Below are 23948 nucleotides of genomic sequence, written 5' to 3' on the forward strand. Positions count from 1 at the left end.
CATTGTTCTGAATTTACAATATAATGTTTTTCGCCTTCCTTTTTTCGTAGGAATATCTTACCATTAGCAGTCCAACAAAACTTGAAATTAAACTTTTTCGCAAATTCCCGAGCAAGGTAAAACAATTTTTTTGTAGTGCCAGGTAGGTGCTCAGCTACATATATTGGAGAATTATCACCGGAGATTCCAATTTTGTTTAGATTTAGTTTGTCATCTCGGCCGCGGCTTTTATTATATTTTTTAATAGAAGATACCATCAAGGTTTTAGTATGCACCGTTGAAAATTCAGCTATAATGGCTCTTTTCCCTCCAGGTTTTCCTGCTAGACGATAGACATCGCGAATTTCAGTCGAAGAAATGTTAACGTCAATAATTGATATATACATATAATACGAATTATATCTTCTAATATATAAAATTCTCGTGTCACAGTTTTCGTTGCCATACTCCTCCGAAACGGCTTGACCGATTCCTCTCAAATTTGGTAAGCATATTGGGTAGGTCTGAGAATCGGCCAACATCTATTTTTTATCCCGATATTCCTACGGGATACGGACTTACGCGGGTGAAACCGCGGGGCGCAGCTAGTATAAATATAATACGAAACTAATTCGTTCAAATGTTATCATGGGCATTATTGTTACAACGAAACGAATCGTTGAAACAATGTAATGCCCATGTCACTCACTAATAATTTAGTATAGTAAGGGCAACGAGCGATATAAAAATGTAAATAGTCTGGCGCTTAAGTGACATTACCAAGTTACATTGTTATAGATCCCTGTGTATGTACGCAGACATTAATAATGGCACATTATCCTATTTTTATAATTTTTCAAAGTCTCTACTCTAAGGATAGTGTACAAATGTGTAATAACTAAGAGCACCAATAGACATATCTCGTGTATGTTTTTTTAAACCCATTTATTGAATTACAACAAAAACCAATCACAACCTAATAAGCATATAAGCAAACATACCAATGAGAAATATTTAGTTAATTTTTAAGTGAATGCGTCGATTTAAAATTATTTTTTCGATAGAAAGCTACTTTATTCCCACATAACATCTACATTGAAGAATTTTTTTCTTCTTGTTTCCGAATTAACCCGTGAGGTTAGGGCGCGGCTAATCTATACTAATATTATAAAGCTGAAGAGTTTGTTTGTTTGATTGTTTGATTGTTTGTTTGTTTGTTTGAACGCGCTAATCTCAGGAACTACTGGTGCGATTTGAAAAATTCTTTCAGTGTTAGATAGCCCATTTATTGAGGAACGCTATAGGCTATATATGTACCACGGGCGAAGCCGGGGCGGACCGCTAGTGTGTTATATTTTATAAAGATATTGATTACATTGAAATTAAAACAAAGAAAAAGAATCAGTAAAAGTGGGTTAATAGATATTATATATAAATACCTACTTATATTATATTGCATACAAAGAAATACCTAATGCAAAATGGTTGGTAATTAATGATCTGATAACTTTTTAAGATTCTAGATTACCTGAATTTGATAAAAAAATTAGACTAAGTATTACTCATTATATTTCAAAATTAGTATTATGCACTTTATTAAGGTTATTAAAAATAAAATGTTTTTGCAAGAGACATTTAAGATATGATGATGTATGTGTATGATCATGCTGGGAAATACCCATATTTGCCACTTTGATGATATTCTGATTCACAACAATATGAAGATAAAGTTTTTATATATAGACTGATATGGATCCATCTACACATATTCTGTACTAAGTTGTAAGTTCCATATAAAAAAGGTGGAACACTGGAAATAAGAATGCATAATGTATTTTCTATCTAGGATTAACACCAATCTTCTATTATTTATCTGCATGCCAACAATGATTCAATTGGTTATTGACAAACTTTTCTCAAAAAGTAGATTTTTCGTTTAATAGTGTTTTTTTATCATAAAACTATGCACGTTTATATAAGCACTTATAACAATGAAAATTGCTAGAGGAATTTATTTTATTTATGATGGTGATCTATTTTTAATTAATAAGCTACTCCGACGCTGCTTCTACTTTTCATAATTTTTACATGTGAGAAAATCTATAGTATTTATGTCATTAGCATGAAAGTGTTAATATTACATAAGTAAAGAGTTAGATTGATTGAATTTAATGTACAGAAATAAATATTTTAAATCTAAGTACACAAAGTAAAATAAATCAATTCAATTAACACAGAAATGGGATACAATAATTGAAAATTTTTAAAGGAACAAAAGAACACAGAGGAATAAAATAAATATTTCCCGACGACGCATTGGCTTAGAGTAATAACTATGTCAGCATGATTCTATGATTATGACGCTGATATATATTTACATATTACATTACCTAATCTTGGCAGTACCAACCAAATATATAAAATATATACATATATACCAACAAAAACATACAAAACGATTTACATCCCAGTTTACTACAGTGATTTTACTTATGCCTACTAATATTAATAATTTAATATAACTCTGTCTGTCTGTCGCTTCTTAAGGTCTAAACCACAGAACCGTTTTGAGTGAAATTTGGTACCTACATAGCTTCAGATCTCAAAAAGTAGGTACATAGGACATTAAAACTTTGACTGTAATCGTTATGGAATACTTTGCTCATTTTAGTATTTTTCAAAGTTTTTGATATTGTATTGACATTTAAACATTATAAAAAGAAGTCGTTATTTTTTTATTTAAAATAACTCAGATGAATGTTTTGTAAGTTTTGTAAAATTATAATCACTCTCAACACAATGGAATGGTTAAGTATTGTAAAATGAATATAATTAATGGAAATATGCTGTGTAACTTACTTATAAAAACGACGAGAGTATTTCTAGCAGCTATAAGGCCTGATGTAGCGACAGTATAGGACATGCAGCTGACCACCCCCACCATCTCATCGGAGAGTCGCAGTCGACGCTTTAGAACGGTGAGTATGAGTAGCGTTCCTTAAATGGTAACAAACAAAATATACTCAAGTATTCGTAATAAACTTCATCTTAATATATAAAAACCCAATGTCATGATGCATGTTTACAATGAACTCTTCACCAACTCAACAGATTTTATGAAAATGGGCGTTTTATGTGTAATTTGGTCCAACTTTCTTAAGTTATATCTTTATGAGATAGTTTTTGTTTCGATTAATTATCCCAATCTTAATATATTTTTTCAATTACTCAGCCACACAGCGCGTGACCGGGCGTGCTAGTTGTTATATTTGACTTAAAAAAATAACAACAAAAAATCAAAGACAAGCCTGCCTGTTAAAAATTATGTTTGAAAGTGCTGTAACATTTTACATCTCAGTGAAACTCGATTGTTGACAATAATCTTGAAGACTTAAACGTTATTTTCTTAAATATTCCAATATAACTTAAAACTTTTGGAACAATGAATGAAGTCTAGAAAAAGTGTACCCAGTCACATTATAGACATAACAAAAAAAAAAAAACGTAAAACATTTCTTAATATTACAAAATATGAAATATCTTTTGAAATATATTGTGTTGAAATAATAAATAATGTATACAACCTAACAGATACAAGGCAATGATAATATACAAGTGTCATTGATACATATTACCTGATCAGACCAACGTTGTTCTAACTGAGCAAACTTATCATTCAGAGATATAAAAAATGGTATATATAGGTTTAAAATTATCAAACAGTCCCACCAACATGAGAAATATAAAGAAATATAAAACAATTTTCTTAACATATAGTTACGGCCTTTGAATTAAAACGATATTCATATTTTCAAATATAATATCACACAATCAAATAAAAAAGATAGAGTAACTTTTACTTTATACAAAAACATCACAATTTTATTAAACTTTATTTCAGTAGATATACATGCACTCGGCGTAATGAGCCCCGTCTTGACAGTTAACGTAACACCTAGACTCGGACTAAATTCAACAAGTTTTCAGGCTACCTAAAGCTCACTTGACCTGTTCTAACGACTAACGACTCTTCTGCTTGAGATATGTAGAAAAGTTTAATTTTAAAGCATTATTAGCATGCATTATTTTTAACGGCTCAGTTAATTACAAAATGTCAATTCGTGGTAAGGTTGGAAATATTAAAAGGATATGTATACATGCAATTATTATTTGTCTAATGATACAATAACAATATGCATATAGAAAAAACATTTTTAAAAATAACACAAAAGATGACGTTTGTCACGTCTGTTAGGTACCACTTTAAAAATTTTAAAACAAGTATTATGTAATTGACAAATTAACATTCGTTATTATTAAAGCTGCGCTCGCGCACTAGTATTTCCCAATTTTATGGCCTTGCTTAACAATAGAGGGCGCTCTCTGCCATAATTATGAGTAAGTAGCTCATTTTTTTATTTTATTATCGGATTATCGGATATTCATGAAGTAGATAATCCAGTTTATGTTTTTTTAAGGTTCAATTTTTTTTTTACAATCTTTTTCTGTTATATTCCCTGTTCAAAATGGGAGATTGGATGGGGATTTGTGTGAATAAAAATCCCTTATCGATAAACCATCAGCCTCAATTACATTCGTGATAAATATTCATAAAATAAGCATATAAACATAAAACCAATGTACATTTTTGTATGTCAAAGAGATAAATAAAGAATGAAATAATAAATATTTTTATAGTTGTAATGAAGAATTTATAAAACAAAAATTGTCTACTTTAATATTATTTAGATTAATTAAAAAATTGTTATATCTAATCAAATGATTAGATAAAACAATTACTAAGCAACAAAATATTTAAAACAATGATTATGTCGAAAAATGTCAACAGATGGCGCTGTATATTCGTTGCAACGCACTGTTGAAATACTTTGTAAGTTCATACTTATAACTGTGGCGACTCACTACTACATATGGGAGACCTAAACACTCTCACAGAAGATCGGAAATTATATTTTTTTCTAATTGCGCGTCTAACTAGAGTTAGCGTCGCAAATATATCAAGTAAGGAGATGAATTAGTGTTAATAAAATAAGTAATACGACTGTTAGGACGATGTGTAATAATATATGGAAAGTAATATAAACTCATTTTAGTTTATGTAATATTTAAATATTTAAGAATTCAACTTACCAAAAAAGCTTACAATATTTCTGTAAGCCAGGAACGAGCCGAAAAGTATATCGTCCCAGTTGAACTTGAATCTATAGTACATATACGAGAGTAACACCTCCGCTGTTGAAATGAATTATCGTGATTATTATTTATACACACACATAATTTTACCAGAACAAAATATAATATGTATCATTATATTACAATAGCGGAACGCCCTGGCTTCGTCTGTGGTACATATATAACCTATAGCCTTCCTCAATAAATGGGCTATCTAACACTGAAAGAATTTTTCAAATCGGACCAGTAGTTCTTGAGATTAATGCGTTCAAATAAACAACCTCTTCAACTTTATGATATTAGTAAAGATTACAAATATAATTTCTTGAAATATAGGGAGAGGTAGCACAAATAGATATTGTACCAAAAAAGTTCACATGAAAGCACTTAGATACCCTCTTACAGTCACACACATACATGTCAATGCAAATATTTTGTTAATGTAATGCTTTTTCTATTACAGATAACGAAGTTATAGTAATAATCTCACCTGACAACATCATTCTATCTCCAAGTGTAACAACCAGCATCAATAATATGACCATTCTCTTATAGCCATCCCGTTTCCGCACCAAGCAGTGGATAGCATTGAATGGCAGCCGCCAATTTAGTACTGACACTTTGTTATCAACGTTAACATTCACGTCTTTTACCGATACTATGACGTAGATGAGGGATAACACCTGTAAATGGTAAGACAAAATTACCAATATTGTACACATAATACTTATAGAAATATAAGTTTGAATTACTAAACCATATGCATGAAAATTAAATGCGAATTGATTCTCTGTTCTATATAGTGTGGACAAGAGGGGATTCCATGGCATCTATGGGAGCATTCATTAATAAAATGAGGGTTTTTAATGTGAAAAAGACAGAGCTTTGAAGGTCGTGTAGCGCCATCTCTTTCCCACACGAGAATAAGTGCTGCTGTAGTTCGGTTTGTCATGTCATACGAAGCTTTTTAATACATTAAATTAATTTATTTTAACTTATATGTTATCTAGACATTGTTAACAATCGAAACAAATATTATAAAGAATAATAATTTATATTATTTTTTATATCACTGTACAAACACATTTCACAAAAATTACTGGACCAGTTAAAATAAATATTTTTATATATTTTTATTAGAAAGCTGCATCATCACTAAGTGACACATGCTATATAGTATATATGTACCCCGGGGCGGACCAATAGTTCACTTTATGTTTCGATTGAAGAGATTGGAATTAAAATTATCATTTTTGTCAACAGAGCCATCTAGTACTAAGATGGCAAACTTGCAGGCGCTAATTTCTAGACTTTATACATTAGACCTAGACAAGTAGGTATGTATTTAATATTTTGATTTAAAGTATAAATGCAGTTTAGAAACACAAATTTCAATTAAATTATAGTTTACTTCTATTTTCAGCAGAATACAAAAATGGAAGAGATTATCGATTTGTTTTGTTTTTTGGCTTTGTTAGCTTAGAAGTTTCGACTAGGCGAACCAATTTTTATAAATTTTATTTATTTATTCGAAAGGTGGTCCCTATCATATTCGGCTAAGATCTAACAATTCGAGACGATGCACTTTTTTGTTTTAAAATAATTTCTTTAAATTTCTTATAACTTACTTTGGTGTTGAAGAAGTTTAGAAATAAAGTAACGATGCATATTTTGAAGTATACAAATAAAAAAAAAAAAATTACGATAACAGTACAGGTACACGTCCTGCATTGAATTGTACACGTGTGCAAATTCCTAAATATATAGAAACTATATGTAGATACAAATGATATAAAGCTGAAGAGGTTTTTTTATTGGAACGCGCTAAAAACTGAAGCGATTTCAAAAGTTATGTCACCGTTGGCGTACATGGTCCCTCATCCTTGAGTGTGTAGTGTGTACACACACATGTACCATGGGCGAAAGGTGAACTGCTAGCAAAAAATACTAAACATGTAATTTTTTTTATTTGTTACTAGCTGCGCCCCGCGGTTTCACCCGCGTAAATCTGTATCCCGTAGGAACATCGGGATAAAAAGTTGCCTATTTGTTATTCCAGTTGTCCAGCTGTCTACGTACCAAATTTCATTGCAATCGGTTCATTACTGATTGCATGAAACAGCAACAAACACACACACATCCTTACAAACTTTCGCATTTATAATATTATAGTAGGATAGTAGGATAATACATTACCTGTAATATTAGGACTAGAGGGAACACTCCATAGAAGCCCAATTGTCGATACAGCAAGGGTCCACTCACTGAGCCGACTACGTGAGCAATCTGAATGGCGGCGCGGTGAGTGCCCATCGTGCGTGTGACGTCACGCCCCGTTGCATGACACAACTGAAATATGCACAGATATCAAGGAGTTTAGTAAAATGCAATTACTTCATATAAAACAAAGTCGCTTTTTCTGCCCCTATATATGTATGCTTAAATCTTTAAAACTACGCAACGGATTTTAATGTATTTTTTAATTGATAGAGTAATTAGAGACGAAGGATGTTTAATAACAGCTTTTAAACTACTCCGAATTAAAGCGTGCGAAGCCGCGAGCAATAGCTAGTGATATATAAAAGCATCTCGTACGTACGTCTGTTACAAATTATGTCATTGAGTTTGGTTCAATGCAATTATTATTATAGTAATGGATATGGATATTGTATCTCAGCCAACTCTTACTGTCTGTCTGATACGCTCTCAGTGTTGAAAAACAAAACTACTGAATCAATATTCATAAAATTTGGAACACATAGCCTAGACATCGAAAAAGTACCTAAATAAGTTAGTCATGAAAAATAAAGAAGTATGGAAAAAAGTATCGTTTTAATGCGATAACAGGCGAATATGCGAGCGGAAAGTAATATATATATATATTAGTTATCTTATGATTTGTGAGTCAGCGTCAGTTTGAAAATGTAAGGTATAATTAGAAGGAAAATGAGCAGATCTATTAATCAGAGATTTGCGATAACCGTGTCGTTTTACAATTGTAAGATAGGGAATCGTATTTACATCAAAATATTAAAATTTCACTATGTTACGTATATTCATATGCGGATATGTATTTAAGGAATGCATGTCTGGTAACTGGTTCCAAATGATATATCGAAAAATAAGTGATTCCAATGTCATGTATGTCCCCGCGGCACATATAGAATATTATTATTGAAATAATGAACAAAATAACATCTTCATATTTACTTAAGTACTAATTGGCAATTATAAATTATACAAAGTTCATAGATTACACGAACTTCACATTTATATAAATAACGTCAAATAAACACGTATAATTACATAAGAAGTGGTAGACTATTAAAGTGCCCCATTTATTATAATGAATAAGAATTTTAATCGTACGCAAAATCTTTTTTTTTTATATATATATCTAGTAAGATTTGATTAAGTTTATATTTACAATAAGAACACTACAGTCTATGTAATATTATACTCACATCACCTATATGACTGAAAGACGCAGCTAAGAGGAGACCAAAATTTCCACCGATTGACATGGGTATTTGAACAGCGTAAAGAACTTGCACTGTCGAAGCTCCGGGGAATGTCAACATCAGCAAGACAGCGGTCGTCATCACTGTCATCCCAACCAGGGGCATGATGAGTGTAGGTTTTCGTCTACCGCTGCAATCGCTCCATGGACCGACGAATAAAAGGACTATTGTTGAAATTAGAGATCCAATAAAGCTTCGACTCACATTTACACTTGATACAACCACCTGGCTGGCCACCTGAAATCGGTAAAGGTTTTTTTGCAGTAATATTAATACGCTTTTTTGCACAATGTTTTCCTCTAGTGTTAAAAAGCATAATTATATAATATTATGTCTCTACTAGCTGCGCCCCGCGGTTTCACCCGCGTAAGTCCGTATCCCGTAGGAATATCGGGATAAAAAATAGATGTTGGCCGATTCTCAGACCTACCCAATATGCTTACCAAATTTCAGAGGAATCGGTCAAGCCGTTTCGGAGGAGTATGGCAACGAAAACTGTGACACGAGAATTTTATATATATAGATAATGATAATTACCTCGGCTGCCCTAAAGTCGTCGCCTACGCCTTTACTGCAAATATCAATAGGTTTTTGTAAGTCGACAGTACATGCAGTTCGTAAGTAGAAGTTTTGTAAAGAAGTCTGGCCCAGGTTGATTGCTATCATGGCACCGACCAACGCTGGTTCGAGAATTGGCCTCCATTTATCTGAAGATTTTTCTGCAGGTGCATTACTCGACAATTTGTTGACATTTGGAGAAGAAGGACTGGAACAAACAAAGTTAAATTATTATTCTATGACCCTGTAATTACGGTAGATAATCTCCAATTTCTTAATCACTATACTTTGAGATAATGTATTTGTTAAGATTACCGCAGACAGATATTGTGAGGTTGGGAATAATACAGTATCAATTACAATTGCAATATAAAACTTAACATTAAAATATGTTTGGATTTGATCGTTAAATAGCTTGTAGTCCAGTTAATTATTAAAAAATAATTATAGCTTCACACACCTTAATTTTTGTAACTCATGTATATCCGTGCTGTCCCCCATTATGACGATACATTAACACGAACTTAAATATAAATTGCAATTCGATTCACACCAGATTATTAAACAGCATGTTTGTACACATAAATAAAGTAAGATACACGTCACATCAGGTTAGTCCACAGGCGTGTGTTCCGTAACGAGATATTTCCACTAATGTCAAAACGATAAGATAATATTGCTGTTTGCATATCGGAAACAATGAGACTAACTAAATAGAGAGTGATATGTGAACTTGGCTGTAGAAATGCAACATTAGATACAATGGATAACGCTTAGGGTATCGCTCGGTTAAAGGTTATTTGAGCCAATTTAACAGTTCGCGCCAATTGACGGTCGAATAAGCAATGAATAGTGACTGGTATCGTGTGGGCAGTTATTGCTAAAAAACGTTAACATTTACAAACTAAACTGACAGTATTGACTAACGATGTCTTATATATAAAATAAAGGAAGCATCTGGTTATTAATATTGTCTACTTATGTTCTCAGATTTCTTTCGAGACACATATTATGCTTAGTATTTCTGGAAGCATAGGTATTACCTGTTAGAATTAGTTTCGTGTAGGCGTATATAGATCAATGTGATAAGAATGTCGGTCAGCAAGTTTTAGCGTAATCAACTGTAAATGATTACAATCACTATTATCTTTTCATTTGTGAAGTCGTCACAATGCTTCAGGCGATTCTACGTGAGCGATATCACATAGTAGCAAGGCATGGTTAGAGTTCACTTGTTATTTACGTTACCTGTTTCATAATTAAAATAATTAAATCATGTTTAAACAACACAAAAGTTATTAAATAAAATTAATGTTTTGTGGGATAAAGATTATTTTTATTTATATTTCTTTACTATTAATATTATTTTATCAAATAGACGTTTTACATAAAGAGTAAGGACAAATTTGAATTTAATTTCATTTATTTATAACGCTTTAACAGATTCATACTCATAACTATGTTAAAACGAATATGAACTCTCCCGTTTCTAGTATAATTCAAAATTAAGATTAATTTCGTCATTGTTTATTTTTTAGACCACTGTTTGTATTTACTTGTTGCGTCTTCAAGATTTTTTCTATAAAAATATTTATATACCTTTTAAACTATGTTAATTATATTTTATAATATTAATTATTATGTGAAACTCAAGCTATCGGTAACTAAGTCTGTCACGACTCACGCATTCAGAAACTATATTATATTAATTGATCTCAAAAACTTAAAGAGATATTTTTTATGATATTCATTCATCCCTTATTTACATACTTAATTTTGATGATATTTATATTTATGCATATCATTAAAATATCTAATATACCCCAATTCAGGCAAATCATTTCAGATTTAAAATATCAAAAGGATATGCAACCACTATGAGTAATCTGTGGAGGTGTTATAACTGTGTCGATGCTATCATGACCTAATTCTTACCGCAGCACATTCGGTTCTATTAAATATAAAGGTGTTATAACACATTGTGATAAACATTGAACAAGCTCCCGTGTTTCATGGTCTATTATATTCTTGTAATCGTTTTAAGATTATGACTAATATAGTGATACGAATGATAAGATTTATATATATTAACCAGCTGTTGCACGCAGATTCGCCCATCGGTCTAAATACAATTTCATTGTACAAACTTTTATATCATATATTATTGGGGGATAAATCTATCAAAATCATTTTTAACGAATACTCTATAATAGTGGCTATCTTCATGCCAAATTTCACCACGCTCAGGTCCAGTAGTTTTAGCTGTGCGTTGATATACGTATACCAGATAGAAAAATATTAATCAGGAATAAGGAAAGAATTTCTGCTGGCAGCGGGATCAAAAACCATTTAATAATTTAATAAATAAAAGAATCGTGAAGCAAGAGGAAATTGGTTTCGATGCAATCGCCCCAGAGACACAGCAACGTTCGTGCTCCACATATCTACGCACTTGAATAGCACTTATTTAAGACAAACGTGCTGTGAATTTGAGTATTCACTGTCGCAAGCCCACTCTCTCTTTGACAACGAGAATAATATACCATGAAAATCAATTACTCGCTAGTCGTGGTAATTAATAATAAGTCATACAGTCAACGAACGACATTGTAAATTGCTCATCGGGTTTGAATAGCAGCCTACATACTACACCTTTGCAGTATTTTCACGGCCGCTCCGTGCCAGGTCTAAAATAAAACAGTTGAGAATCTTGTTCGGTGGCCCGCACGCGTCAGTACTATTACGCGTCTATTACGAGTGTAATTATCTCATCTTTGATCTTAAGTTGTTACGCGAATTTGTAATAAATCTCCGCACCGGCTTGCTGATAAGCATTAGCATACCGAGAAAAATTCAGTGCCAAATAAAAAGATCAAACGAAGTTTACTATGAAATTAAATTGAATTTAGTTCTCAGGCCTTGATACGTTAGCGCACGAATTACCTCTTTGTAATTACTGATATCTAAAAACCGGGTTTTAATTAATGTATTTTAGCAACCGTCGTTACAGTTCTTTTATTCAGAAGGCAACTGTAACGTAAATTCGTAGTTTTTAGTTGATAAAGTAAGTGTTTCTTGTAGTGAGTTCTTAATTTAGTCGGCTTGAAGTATTTGCTGTAAGAGACGGTTTTCAATAAATTTTTTGTGTGTGTATTTGTGAACTGGATTATAGCGGGTTTGGCGGTGTTTTCTATACCATTATTCGAAATCACAGGTCAGACGTTAATACTTTTATTAACTCACGTACAACTTTTTATTCGTTACTAATCAAAAAGCATTCGTTGCATCGAAAAATACTAATCAAAAAGCATTCGTTGCATCGAAAAATAATAATAAAAACAAACAATTACGCTTGGATAAAAATAAAATATAATATAATATAAAGTTTTTTTATTGATGTTGTTTTTATTGTCATTTCCAATACATTTTTTATCATTCTTACTAAATCAATCATACAGTATTTACTATTTATCAACCTTGTCCCATGTTCCAAAAAATGGAGGAGGCTCTCAATTCGACTGCATATTTTCTGTTTGTTACCTCATATCTTTTTAATAGGTGAACCGATTTTGATGATTCATTTATACTTGAATGCTGGTGCTTCCCATTTGAATATGATCTATTTATGATAGTTTTAGTCCGGACAAAATACACATTTGAAATATTTGAAAACGGTTAAATATCCTTATTTAAAATCGAACAATTACAATTGAAACGCTATAAAATCCTATCCTTCATTCAAATTATGACACCACTGAGCTAACAAAGCAGTGAAATATTAACATTATTGCATTGTATTATTTTGAAACAATAATCATAATGTATTGCCAACATTTTTCATCGCAATTGTCTCAGTACAATTATGTCTCGGTACATGACGTGGGGTAGCATTTACATAGAATAATAAACTTTGTAATTAGTCTCCATATGAGGGTACCAGTTGGCCTTGACGATGTCTTAACAACATATAGTTAGATATAATTAAGTAAGTATATCGATTTGGAAATTTTCTATTGCGATTGAGGTAAAATTACTTTTGTTAATAAATGTTAATGGTAAAATATAAAAAATTCCTTTTTGTGCTGTTAGAACTTATATCAATGCGATTTTTGTAAACTTAAGCTGCAACTGAAGTATCTGTACAATTTTGTATCTAACATACAATGAAAAAAAGTCATTTGTTTTGATGTTTATTTAAAACTTGGTTGAATATTAATGAATTTTTACACTCAATATTCGACATTATACAGCCTCAAACCTCGTAAAATATCCTTACAAAGACATTATGATAAGTATGGTCTCGTTCTATCAAGGATTAGTCTCAATACAATTTACAATAAACATGAAAGAAAATGAAAACGCTTATCTATATTTAGACGTTTTGCTATGTTTCCGCATCGAGAGAGGAAGCAGACTCTTCCGTTCTGTAGTCAATGGCGTGACGTCATTGCATCGATCCCGCGCCCTACTGTCAATGCGCCCAGACTAGGACATATAGAAACTCTTTAGTGTGCACACCCTACAAAAAAAAAAATATTTTCCTCTCATTTTTGGGTCTAAAATTCACTCGAAGAATATAATGCAAAATGGAAAGTTTATATAATGAAAGGTAGGATTATAATGGTATGGCAACATTAATGAACTATAGCTATACTACCAGCGTTCGTATAGGCTTCGTATTTAGTGATTGCCCCATGAAATAAAATTAAGGCGCATGCGTGAAAAACATGGCGCCGTCGACCTCACTGCAGGGTAGGACAGGGACGTACTATATCGGTGGAGATACAGAAAATAAAAAAATGTAAAGAAAATACATACATTGTTTAAACAAATTATCTATATATATAAAATTCTCGTGTCACAGTTTTCGTTGCCATACTCCTCCGAAACGGCTTGACCGATTCCTCTGAAATTTGGTAAGCATAATGGGTAGGTCTGAGAATCGGCCAACATCTATTTTTTATCCCGATATTCCTACGGGATACGGACTTACGCGGGTGAAACCGCGGGGCGCAGCTAGTTATTTATATATTACTAAATTTAATGAATTATTTATAAAATTATTATATTAATAACTAAAGACGTAAGAGATTAGATCGAGTTCGCTAATATGTCAAACCCTATAAATGGTTTTCGTGTATAAAGCTGTATATTTTTTATTCTAATAGTCTAGACGCTTCGGCACGAATTCTGCCAGCACAAAAGACCGGCGTTATAATAGCTATATAATAATAATAATAACCGCTTAGGGGATGCTACCCTAAGCGGTTAAAAATATAAAATAAAAAAAGGCCCAAAGTTCAAAGGGCTTTGAAAATTTCAAACTTCGAAACAATATACATAACCTATAAGAAGCAAGAATGTTTTTTATTATCCATGATTAGGGTTATAGCTATTCTCAGTGTAAAGAGGTCAATACAGTAACAAATACGGCCCTGTGCGTTATTTGCATTCGCCAGTGCTCGGAGGTTCTCGCGCATTTCCGTAGCTCGCCTTCCAACCCTTGTAGAGATGGCTCTACAATGTTACGGAAAACCTTTTGATCATTATTCCATTTATACAACACTATTAACTATTTTTAAGTGAAAATATGTTTATATAGTTCGGTAGGATAAGTGTATCGATAAACGGTTATATGAAATTCAATTCAGTGTCTGTGATAGTTAACTGTTGTGCTCACATAGTACATTGGCGTAGAGCGATTATAAGGTAAGGGATGTTACGGCTTCGCTTAGCACTATAATGTACTATAAAACTTAATAAGTAATATACAACCATGATATGAAAGTGAATAAAAATTGAGACATTTTAATTTGGTTTCAGATTTAACGCCATGAAAGCCATGGATGACGACGATGACTGAAAAAGAAGTAAATAGGATGCTGGGTAAGTATTAAAGACCTTTTGTTTTGTGTTCATGACCTGATTTCTAAAACTGTGGGCATTGTGTAGATTCAAATGATATTTCTAACCCTTATCATATATTGAAAATTCATGCTACCATAAATGCAACATATTCATGAGTATTAATATATTGTACGTGATTTTATTGAAAACTTAAAATTATTTGAAAACTAGTGATTCATAGTTGCTTTCGAAGCATTTACTTATAAAACACTTCTATGGAATGTTTATATGGAATAGATAATAAATCATGAACGTGATACGAATTAAGAATATTTTGCAATAAAATTTTATATACATATAGCAATATGTACATAAAATTATAATATTTTTAATGCTATTATAAAACGCGACACAACGAATGATTTGAATTAAAATAGAGACGGTATGCAGTGCGTTTAAACAGAACTATATGTATGTGTTTCTACTCCAGATAGCGACTGTTATTACTCGTATACCTAAATAAATTATTACAGTTGAAATACCGTATAAATTAGTAGCAGATATATCTATATTAGAGTAGTAATGAAGCGTTTAATTAAAATGTCAGGAGCGCCGCAACTGCGGATGTCACGAACGTTTTCTCTTTCCGAGACAAAACGAAATCCGTGAATGAAATTGTTTAATAATGTTAGTTTCACTGTTTGTATATCTTAATTTATGTGGATGTATTCGTCTGAACTGAACTTCGATTACTGACTCTTTAGACTGAAAACTATCGGACCAAAGGTTCAGCAGCTAATACGCAAATATTTCCTGCTCTTTTTCTTTAAAAAGTATATTTATCAGCGATTCAATTCAGTTCTATTCATATCTCTGGATCAATATATCAGTAATTATTTTATTTCTGGTCTTTATTGTAATATTTGTGCATTTCAATGTTTAATAGTAGCTACATAAAAATAACGTTTTTGTGAATTACACGTTTGTTTTTTAAGAATGTTTATTTGTTGCATTTGAATTGTAAAAAAAACATTTCTTCAATGTATTAGACACGCACCTCAGAACTAGCCTTTTCAGTAGTCAATTAAAAAAAAAAGAGGAATACAATGTCATTGTTGCAAAGAGAATTTGCCTGAAAATTATCATCTATCTAGCCAACATACAAACCAACCAAAAGCAAGTGATTCAAAAGCGAGGTGTTAATGATAGTTATTTTACGTTACATAAATAGAAGAAAATAATATAATAAGTTCTATTTGCATGCAAACAGGTATTTAATGGCACATTATTTATCTTCTTATTGCAATTATTCATTAAAGTATTTATGAACACTTACTAAACAAATAAGTATTTGGTTTCCGTATTGAATATATTCAATAAATAAATGTCGATAAAGTTTCCATACTTTAACATAATATGTAATGAGTTTTCTTCATTCAAGACATTTAATTGTCTATCACCTAAAGACTCTCTAATATGAAATCACGTGGTTTAGATACTTTCCTTTGATTACAGTTCCGAGTGTTCCAATCCTAGTACCGTTGCACATACTATATTAAAAGGGCTCATACAGTACATCGTTTTATTAATATTAATCCTTCCAACTGTATTGATCGCATAAATGCGAATGTTAGATAACTCGTCGCACTTAGTATTGGCGTGTGTGTATTTTTAGCCTTATTAAGAAATTGTCAAGGCTCCCGGAGCGTTGTGTGACATAATAAAAGATGCATCTAGTTTAACATAATGTTAAATGACATCGCCAGGTATACAACACTCGGTGATAACCCATTTGTAAACTCTTAGTTATGAAAACTTCTGAAAGACATTTTAAAAGTATTATGCTCATCTCGTTTTTTATATTGAGAGACTTTATTTACCGATAGTGTGTTTTAATAAACAGAATAAAGCAAGTGACTAATACATATATTAAAAAGAGAAGGAAAAAACTTTAAGTGTTTAAGATAACTGGCGTTCGATAAGGATTACGTGGATGTAGGACAAACCGGAGATGATTGCCTTGGTGTTGTGCGTGTTTGCGAAAATTGTTGGTTTCGTGATTAACGATAATAGTGAAAAATGTGTGCAACTCACTGAATATGCAACAATTCGGGAAGGGAAACGAGAACAGAAAAGTACGTAGGTATTCGAATAAAATTTTGTAAACAATGACCATTCGATATTTTATATATCAATATCTTTATGAATGCTAAATCCTCAATGACAATTCTACTTTCCATGCATAATATGCTATGCTTTTTCAGGTATCTACTAAGAACTTAGTGTTATAATATGGCAAAGAATTATTACAATTTCATCGTTTTTTCCTTTAATCACCTATGTATTATATGTGTTTTATATCCTGATAATAAACGTAATCTAAACACAACTTTCCTTGGCAATAACTTGTTTGAATTGATGATTACCACATTTCTAAAGCAACGACATCTAGTAAAATTGTTGTTGTATTATTTTGCAATGTCATGTACATGTGACACAATCGAAAGGATTGTGATTGTTATAATTTTTATCACGTAGTACCAATAGATGGCGTTAATATATAACTAAATAAGCTACAGAATCTATCAAGTTAAGTCTTTCAACGAAGGTTTTTTAAATTTATTTTATGTGATTATACTCATTAACATAAAATATTAAAAAGTAAATTCGTATAATTACAAAAATCTCTAAGAATGTCAAAACCCTTAGTCTCGGAAGACAAAAGTACTTTGTACTATTACGGAAAAATATAAAGAATTTGGCGACGAAAAGTAGAAATTTTCAAAAAACTGAATGAGAAGTTAATGACTGTTAACATTTTGCCATAACTAGATAATTTAAACAGAACATAACCAGATTTTTTACACTAAATATAAATGATTGTTGGATTGCTGCAAGTATTTAAAACTGTAATTAGAACAACTTAGTGTAAACAAACTACATATAAAAAGTCTTATTTTAGAAACCATTCATACATATCTTCGAGATTTTTTTTGAATTGTGACTTCTAAAACGAATTGTATTTTTAAATATCGATATACCAAAATAACAGTATAACTAAATAGTTATTACATATTAGGTAAGATACTCAGTAACTTTATTAAAAAGCGGTAGCTTTATGTAAGATGGTATTATAAAACCGAAAACCATCATTCAAAAATATATTAGCGCTTCTTTTTATTCCAGCGTAGAAACGGTAATATTATATTACACAAGAAAATAATATTACACTTAATTGTATCTTGATTTGCGAGGTCGTTCACTTCACCGCGTATGTCCGACTTGCTAAATTTTACCGTTACCTAAGTGAAGTGCAAAAATTACCTGTGTGCAGTATTTATAAAATGCTGTTTAAACTATATTATACTATGGAATATATATTTACTTGTATATATCAGACATCTGACTTACATTTAAAAAGAAAAAGAAAATTAAAATGCTATCAATATTTTATTTTTATCGTAAACTTACCCATTGCTATTATATTTATTATATTGCGAGTTTTCCATCGAGCGAAATAAGGTTCATTTTTGCAATTCAAGCGCTTTGCTTAATTAGGTAGCTTTCTTGAAACCCCACAAAATTAAGTTTGGCCGAAAGGAACACGAAATAACATTACGATACCACTGAAGTGAAGTTAGTACGCATGCGTACGTCAGTTACGCGCACTGCGCCTGCGCGTTTGACGTTTACACGGCGGTGGTGAAGTCAAGATCCGATTAACAACGTCAGTTTCACTATTTTCCAAAATTATAATAAATTCTTTTTTTTTTATGAAGTGCATTGCATCGCTTGACTGGACATATTTATTTCATCTGTTTGGCGTGTGTTAAATGATTATAGTAAAAATGTCTCACGTAATCGTACAATTTGTAGAAAGTGCATGTTTATTCAACAATAGCTTATAAACTTTAATACGATTGAAATCTTGTAACATTTAAATTATTTAACTATAAAGGCTATTTCAAGTGTCGGGATTTGGCAGTCGCGCTATATGTTCATTAATCCTGATCTATTTACGTCCATTCCCGTCGTTCCCCAATAGTGTGTACTGCGATTAACTTCACTGTAGTGTACATATCCCGCTCGTATTCCGTCGCGCCACTCATATCGCACCCATTCAAGCGAGCCAACTGCTAGCATTCATTTGAATAGGGAATTTAGGGATAGAGCGCACGACGCAGCAGCTGTCAAAACTCAAGCGATACAATGTGCAAGCACTGAGACGTGTTGTTATTAAAACTTAATTTTATAATTTTCTCGTTTCAGTTTCTTTACTTGTGTTTGTCAAGTGCAAAAACAATGTGATAAGTGGTTGTTAAATTAATTTTCTTAGTAGCGTGTATCCTTTTGACCCATTAAATTAAGGAAAGACGCAAAATGTGTGGAGTTTTTATCTTAATTAGTGGAAGTGTTTTGTGATGAAGTGTAGTGCGTCTTTATTCGAACAATCATAAAGGATACATAGAGAAAAGAAAATGCGGATCAAAACACATACAGATTTTCGCCCGAATGGTAAATATTTTTATTTTAGTTTTGACTTTCAAATTATTCTTACTTTATAAAATCGTATGAACACGGCAACAACATTTTATTCATTTCATAAATTATTTTGATATTTCATATGAGTCACTACATAAAATAATTTGTGTGTAGCTACGTAGGTAGCTAGTGACGTCAAAAGCAAAATTATAATAAGATAATTATGAATACAATGTTTATGTTATATTATAAAATAGAAAAAGTGTTATTTGTCAACTTTAAGGTAGTAAGTATGTTTAAAACACTAAATCAGCCATAAAACATTATCTTGTATTGTATGATTTCACTAAAACAAAACACTAAATGGATAAGTGAAATAAAGAGAATAAGTGGGCGTTATTAGGATAGCCATGTACATTATCTCTTATCGGAATTATATAATAATTATAGTGATAACGAAAACAGGACTGCAAATTGCAATACATTATTGATCTAATTATTGCACTCCAATCTACACGCAAAATATAATGAATCTATGGATATACATTGATGTAAAGAATTTTCTTTTTATCAAATGCAAAGATTATATTATAGATTATACAATTTTAACACTATGGTTTACTATAAAAACCTAACTGTATACCTATCTATCTTATTTCTGTCGATTCGATTCGCAAGCCACATGTTTTATGCTAGTTAGCCTACCTACCTACAATTCATATAATTTTTCTTTACGTATACCTCAGCATAAACGAGATAATTATTTAAAATATCCATACGTAACTACTAACTAGAATATCTATATGAATATAAAAGTTTTTAACAGAATTAGAGAATCGTTCTTTATTTTTGAATACAAAATGTTGTAAACTGTGGTGAGCTGTTCTGGCATTTGATTGTATAAAATGAGGCTGACGAGGTCACAGCGTTTCATCACACTCATAAACGCATCGAGTTAATAATGATATAAGACAATGGATGTCTTGCTGTATGTGGATTAACGACATTCTCACCTATCAGCTTAACTTAATATATTTCCGAAAACATGTATGTTGCAATGAAGTTTTTATCAATTAAATGCCCCATTTTCTGTTCTATTTCTATGTTACGTACCTATTTGGTAAATGAAATGAATATTATAACGCGATATTTACGAGGAATTTAATTTCTTAGACATTCACGATGACTCACGATTTAGTAATAAAGGAACATAACAAGACGCTGGCTTAATTGAACACACCAAAATCTCCGAATGGAATTTTAAGGCATATCAGCGCGAACATTAATCGCGAATAAAATTCATTTCTGTCAAGCTGTCTCAGAGTACAAGTGGTAACACGACATGCGCCCGTAATGAATCATTGGATGCTCTATGGCAGGACATGACCACTTGACAGGCTCTAATTGAATGCCATGATGGTGGAATGCGTATAATGCGATTGTATCACGGCACAAGCTTCATGTTTTTGGAGGTCTAGTTGAACAGAACAATTAGTTTGTCAAAGACTATAATGTATCAACCCTAGACATTAGCACATTACATGTATGGTATGAAGTATCATATCATAAGTATTGAGTTCGAAAGTCTCGCTATTCGAGTGCTTTTCGTGTTTTATACAATGATTTATATTTTTTGATAATGTTAGGAAGGGGTACCAAATTCAAACTAATGTTGAGATTTTTTATATACGAAACAACTTCCTCTGATTAATTTTGATCTTGATATTCCAAGAAGGAAAAAGCGCAAAATATAGTTAGGAATTATCTCTGAAGGAGTTTTGTAATTTCTCCGACAGCTTGGCCATTGTCACCACCTAACGAGGTAGTTTGTTCAACAACTAGTGTGTGTCTTTTGTTACTTTCAATACAATACGTTGAACAATCGCTTAATTTTCACACCCCGTGAAGTTTTTCACTTCACACCACTAACAGTCGCATTATTATAATTAAATTCAGTCATTGCTCTGTTAGTTTACTTTATTACTCATAAAATATATCTATTACGGTTATTTCAAATAGTACTGTTAACATTCTGTGGTTACTACCGAAATGATTATTAATGCGTACAAGAATTCTACCGAACAATTTAAAGACTTTCCCATAAATATAAATAAAGAATCATGGCTTAACACTGCTGCGTTTTCGGACGTAACTCCCTATAAGTGCATCGATTGGAATGCGCCGTCGGTATAGGTAGCTAATGGATTTCTTCCCGACGATATACTTAACTTGCATTGTCTGGGGACAAGGGTCCCTGTCAATCGATATCGCCCTCACCTTTGATCACAAAAATATTTACATAGAGAAAATCAGCGATAGATTTAGTATCTTTGTAGATATAAGAGAATAATAACGACTGTAGTACGAGTATCTTTCTCTCATAAATGTTTTAAATATATACGATTTTAAATACCAAATAGATATGATAAAATTTAGCAAGAAAGAGATTCTTACATAGGTAACGCTGCTTGCCAATATCATGTATTTCTAACAATGTAACTCATAAAGCTTGTATAATTTTTTTTTTGTTTAGTTACTTGTACTATTTTGGAATACTGACATACTTTATTTACGTCAAACATAAATCAGTTGTGTGGTTTCAGAGTAGTTATAATATAGTAACTTACAGTATTATTGTGTAACATTCAATAATTTTATTAATATCTCCTTTCAATTACTTGAAAGATTCCATAGACCATAATATGTAAAAGATGAGTCCATTTACGTAAAGGAATAAACAATGACAATTTAAATAATAATCCATTGTTTGTACTCTGGAAGGAAGAAAGTATTTGATTCTATTTTAGTTGCATGTGCAGACATCGGCAGGATTGGCGAGACTAGACATAGACATCCTGTTTCGTTTGATCTAAAATTATTTGAGTATCGCTACGCAGAAAATCGCTTTGTTTAATTGCTTTCAGTTCCGCTAACGGGATTCACTATAATGTGGAACTTGCTAAGTATTTTAACAGAACTGCAATCCAGGAAAATTGGTACAATATTGATTGTTTTCACACAAAATATAAACCAAAATGTTATAACGGTGACCTTTTAATTTGTGCCTAAAAATGATCCATCCCGTGAAACATTTTCCTTCAATTATCGATTAACCTTCATAGCCGACTCGTCAAGGTTATTTCTTAGTCATACCTAAAACTTACCTAAGATTAATTGTATAAGCCCTAAAAGTCAAGGGTCAAGAAAAGGCTATACGAAACGATCGTGAGACCAAAAATGGCAAACGCGTCCCCGTATAACAAGGTGTTTTGTCGAGCAGGTGAAGAATAAGATCACATCTGCTTCTACTTGCTGGCAAAGCGCGTGCGGCTTGCAAGTTACAATCAAGTGGCAATTTTATAAAATCTGAATATCGTTTTTTCTTTTTTCAAAATACATTTGCATTTTCTTTTTTTCGCATTTCGATGTTATCGAATACAAAATATACTGAATGTGAACGATGTTAAAGGAAGATGTAATTATAGATTTTCTTCATTAAATAGATCTACAAAAATAACTTGATATGAAGTATCTACGTACTTACTTTATATAAGCTCACCTGAAATTTATTTTAATCTTCACTTCCCTCAAATTTTCTTTAAGCACAGCACATGTTACACAATAAAATGTATGCACGTAATACTGAAATAAAGTAATAAAACTCTGATTAAAATAGCGCAGGTCTGACACGCTTCAGCAACAAGGAAATTATCAAAAACGTGACTAATATAATGCATGTATACGGGCATTTTACGGGCGTGTAATACAAGTAATTTTTGTTACAAAATTACTATGATAGTGTACCCACTATTCTGCGACATTTCATTTACTCTGAAAACAAAGACAAAGAATAATTAACTATTATAATAATTAATAAGACTTACATGAAAATGAACTTTCAGGCGATTTTCTTTTATAAAGTAAGAATCTTCCTACGCTTAAACAGACAGTAATTACATTTTATCGTTGTAATTTTGCTGACGTTCCCCTTATATTTTCCACTGAATGAATCATCCGTTCGTGTCGTGAAAATCCAACGTAAGTATGCCTAAGATAAAGTTGAGGGTCACACCCTAAGAGCAATAATTCTTTACGAGATCGTTCCCCACAAAGATGGTGGAAACGTTCGCAAGAAAGAAGCTTTGTTTCTATCTACACATTTTTACAGTTAATACGAGAATAGTTTCAATGATATGATTCATAAAGAAATATATTTAAATTATAGCCGAAATCAGACCTTAGCTGTGCTTCAGCTTAAATCCTTTATCATTATTCATTTCTAATGCTATTTAAAATGATATTAAATCGCATGTAGAAGTTAGCTAGGACGCTTATTACATGGAGTGCAAACAATTGTAGACAAACAAT

The 23948-nt window shown here is 31.7% G+C and overlaps 2 protein-coding genes across 12 annotated transcripts in view; one reads left to right on the forward strand and one right to left on the reverse strand.

Annotated features, from left to right (window-relative positions):
• LOC119836289 (solute carrier family 46 member 3-like) overlaps positions 1–18709 on the reverse strand; it is a 21260-nt gene extending 2551 nt beyond the window's left edge. Inside the window, exons 1-7 of one of the 2 annotated variants that reach the window (XM_038361591.1) lie at positions 18570–18709; positions 9231–9459; positions 8637–8930; positions 7369–7521; positions 5663–5855; positions 5131–5232; positions 2839–2976 (exon numbers count right to left, since the gene is read on the reverse strand). In XM_038361591.1, coding sequence (XP_038217519.1) covers positions 2839–2976; positions 5131–5232; positions 5663–5855; positions 7369–7521; positions 8637–8930; positions 9231–9459; positions 18570–18607 — 1147 coding nt within the window. In that variant the 5' untranslated portion in view covers positions 18608–18709. Of the gene's footprint in view, positions 1–2838; positions 2977–5130; positions 5233–5662; positions 5856–7368; positions 7522–8636; positions 8931–9230; positions 9460–9711; positions 10079–18569 lie in introns of those variants that run through there. The other variant, XM_038361584.1, reaches the window with a different exon arrangement.
• The window catches only part of LOC119836219, a 58227-nt gene continuing 46382 nt past the window's right edge, over positions 12104–23948 (forward strand). For 3 of the 10 annotated variants that reach the window (XM_038361500.1, XM_038361558.1, XM_038361541.1), the window contains exon 1: positions 17084–17233. In XM_038361500.1, the coding sequence (XP_038217428.1) occupies positions 17110–17233 (124 nt within the window). In that variant the 5' untranslated portion in view covers positions 17084–17109. Of the gene's footprint in view, positions 12466–14791; positions 14961–15074; positions 15138–17081; positions 17234–18752; positions 18826–19367; positions 19614–23948 lie in introns of those variants that run through there. The other 7 variants (XM_038361549.1, XM_038361508.1, XM_038361524.1 and 4 more) reach the window with 6 other exon arrangements.

This window comes from Zerene cesonia, chromosome 3 (assembly GCF_012273895.1).
Source record: "Zerene cesonia ecotype Mississippi chromosome 3, Zerene_cesonia_1.1, whole genome shotgun sequence".
NCBI classification, from domain to species: domain Eukaryota; kingdom Metazoa; phylum Arthropoda; class Insecta; order Lepidoptera; family Pieridae; genus Zerene; species Zerene cesonia.